Here is a 2,907-nt window from a genome sequence, read left to right on the forward strand (position 1 = left end):
ATAACACTTTTTGTCCCTCTTGGTGGCCCCCCTAGTGTCGCCATTAGTTGCTAATTACTTGCAAACAAATAAACAATTAACTCCTCGTGCCTCTTGGTGGGAGAGTCTTCATTGACATGCTAAAACTTTCTAATAAAAGATTTTAATTAATGACGTTGCAAATCCAACCCCCTTGCCAACACAGCTATAAGGAGGACCTGCAAGAAAATGCAAATACAATTCATGTTGTGCATAGACTGAAGGTGAAAGAATGGCAAGTACATCATTATGTGCTTCTGATACAGCAGTGTCTCAAAATCTTCAGAAAGTATCCAGTTTTGTGGAAACTAAAACCACACATTGCTCATTTTCCATTGAAAGCATTTTGGGATTAGAACAGAAAAAAGATGGCATTCCAGCTGCGATACCTCACAGACCGTGGATGGATACATGCAACAATTTAGGTATGTCATCAGCTTCAGTTGTCTGTTGTCTTAACTTTTTGCCCTATGTTAAGTTTTATGTATTATCAAGGATATGTTTCAATAAGCACCTCAGTATGATTAGATGTATACTTAAAACATTAGATTATCACTTATTTTGTTTCAGGCTTGCATTTTAATATAACAGTCTCATTCAAAAATTGGCAAATACAGATTTATGAATTTAAATTCTATATTTTTATGTTTTTAGGAGAAGACACTAGTCAGTGTCTGCAGACCCCTGTCATTTCCTGTGAAGGGCCATTATTTCATGTTAACAGTTACCCGATGCTGGAGGAAAGAGTTTTGAAATGTGAAAAATATTTTTCAGCCACTGAAAGGCTATCTTACAAAAGGGAACTGAGCTGGTACAGGGGTAGGAGACCAAGAACTGCTTTCACTAGAAACCAGGTGGGGATTCAGTTACATTACTTTATTTATAAATAGGTATGTTTTGCTATATTCATTTGTTGAGTAAAATGCATTCAACAATAGGAAGCATGTAATGATTAGCTGATAAAATATTGTATATCTATTGGATAAAGAGGCAGAGATGTACATATGCAGTTAAGGACTGGTGTTAATCTAGGGTAATTTCACTAATTTCATTTGATTTATGTTGGTATAAATGAGATTGGAGTCTGGCCCAAAAAATTGTTGGGAAAGGCTTTTACTTGAACTGACAGACTTTCTCTGTGTCCTACAATGTAAAATTTTAAATTGTTTAATGGATTGTTTGCTTATTCTCCTCAGATTGAAATGCTGGAAAATGTTTTTAGAGTGAACTCCTATCCTGGCATTGACGTTAGAGAAGAACTAGCTCACAAACTAGATTTAGATGAAGACAGGATCCAGGTAACTTAATTTAAAAATATATATATTCCGCAATCACATGATGTCTCCTCAGCTATGATGTAAGTAGGTGGATGGGATAACCATGTGAAAATTGCATTTATTCTTAATGATCCTTAGTCATTAGTGTATTATTAGATAGGTACTATATTGGCAGTAATTTGTAGTGGGGAAACCAGTGAAATTTCTACTCCCTCTCAGTCTCCCCTTCTCTCTGGCACCGATATGACATTCATCGCTGTAATACTTCAGTGTCATCCTCCTTGACCATCACAAAGCTTTCCCCCTGCTGAACACTCAGATTGAAATCCAGGTCCCAATGAAGTAAATGGGAATTTTGTCACTGACTTCAGTGGGGCCAGGATTTCATTCTCCGATCCCAGGTTTGAAAACCTTTCCTACAATGGGTTTGGAACCATGTTTGAAAACTAAATAAATACAGTTAAGCAAATGGATAAATACATTTCAAGCAGGGTTTGGCTAGCCAATTTAGACAGGACAAAACTGTTTTAAAGTCACATTTGAGACTCTGTCTCATTTGGTTCAAAGCTCGGTGTACATAGGGATTTTAAGGTCTGATCCAGAGCCCATCAAAGTCAATAGAAAACCTCCCACTGACGTCTTTGGACTTTGGATCAGACCCTTAATGTTCACTAAGGGTTTGATCAACTTCCATTGAAGTCAGTTGGAGGGTTTGTCATAAAAGTTGGATCAGGCCCTACTAACTTATACTGCAAGGGTTTAAGCACTTCTGGGAGTTATTGAGTATCCTGAACTTCCACTGATTCCTCTGGGAGTTCAGAATGCTCAGAATCTTCCTGGATCAAGCCCTGAGGGTCCAGACGTGTTCCATTGAAGTTGATGAAAGTTTTGCCGTTAACTTCAGTGGGAAACAAAGTAGGTCCTTACCTTCCAATTCAGCTAGGAAATGCGATGAGTCCTTTGTCTATAATTTTCTCTGCCTTACATCATTATTTATTAAAATTATTACAGCTCACCATCTACCTTCATCTGTAGCTTTGAAACTTCCAAGCTGCTTCAGATTCCAAATTATCAAAATTTCACAAATTATTTCACTGTATGGTTGTACTGATATTCTTTATTAACTTCAAACCTGGCCTGCATACAGTGTTGCTTTTAAAAGGAAAAATTACCCATTTCTAAGAAATGTGCATTTTATTTCAATTGTAGATCTGGTTCCAGAATCGCCGTGCAAAGCTGAAAAGATCCCACAGAGAATCTCAGTTTATAATGGTGAAAAACACTTTAACCTCCAACCTGCTGGAATAGGAAGAAGCCAGCTAGTTCACCATTCTTCTACCACAATAGAACATGAAGAATTATTGGAACTTCATAATTTGCATTATTAAGCAATGATAATGTAATATTTGTACTTTGATATTTGCATCTAGTTTTGAAAGATTATCATGATTTTCATTAGAATAAACTGTAAATACTTCATTATGACATGCCTCATATTATAATTGCACTTTTTGTAAAAAAATAAAATAAAAAGTTTTCCATATATTTTAATAAATATTTTCCAAAACATGTAAGATATTTTTGCAGATAACAAACTTTAATACACTAGATC

General features: G+C 35.8%; 1 protein-coding gene across 1 annotated transcript; it reads left to right on the forward strand.

Annotated features, from left to right (window-relative positions):
* Positions 1-250: 250 nt before the first annotated feature.
* HESX1 (HESX homeobox 1) lies at positions 251-2,655 on the forward strand. Its single transcript, XM_034777592.1, has 4 exons — positions 251-443; positions 673-872; positions 1,215-1,316; positions 2,505-2,655. Exons 1-4 carry the CDS (start codon positions 251-253, stop codon positions 2,601-2,603), a joined length of 594 nt encoding a protein of 197 aa, XP_034633483.1. The 3' UTR covers positions 2,604-2,655.
* The last annotated feature ends 252 nt before the right edge of the window (positions 2,656-2,907 follow it).

The sequence above is a fragment of the Trachemys scripta genome, chromosome 7 (assembly GCF_013100865.1).
Source record: "Trachemys scripta elegans isolate TJP31775 chromosome 7, CAS_Tse_1.0, whole genome shotgun sequence".
Taxonomy (NCBI): domain Eukaryota; kingdom Metazoa; phylum Chordata; order Testudines; family Emydidae; genus Trachemys; species Trachemys scripta.

Excerpts from the sequence above, each read along its gene's own strand:
- HESX1 (XM_034777592.1), top strand. The coding sequence starts at position 251 with ATGGCAAGTACATCATTATGTGCTTCTGATACAGCAGTGTCTCAAAAT. Across the intron at positions 444-672 it reads GGATACATGCAACAATTTAG|GAGAAGACACTAGTCAGTGT; the intron begins GTATGTCATCAG and ends TTATGTTTTTAG. Across the intron at positions 873-1,214 it reads CTGCTTTCACTAGAAACCAG|ATTGAAATGCTGGAAAATGT; the intron begins GTGGGGATTCAG and ends TATTCTCCTCAG.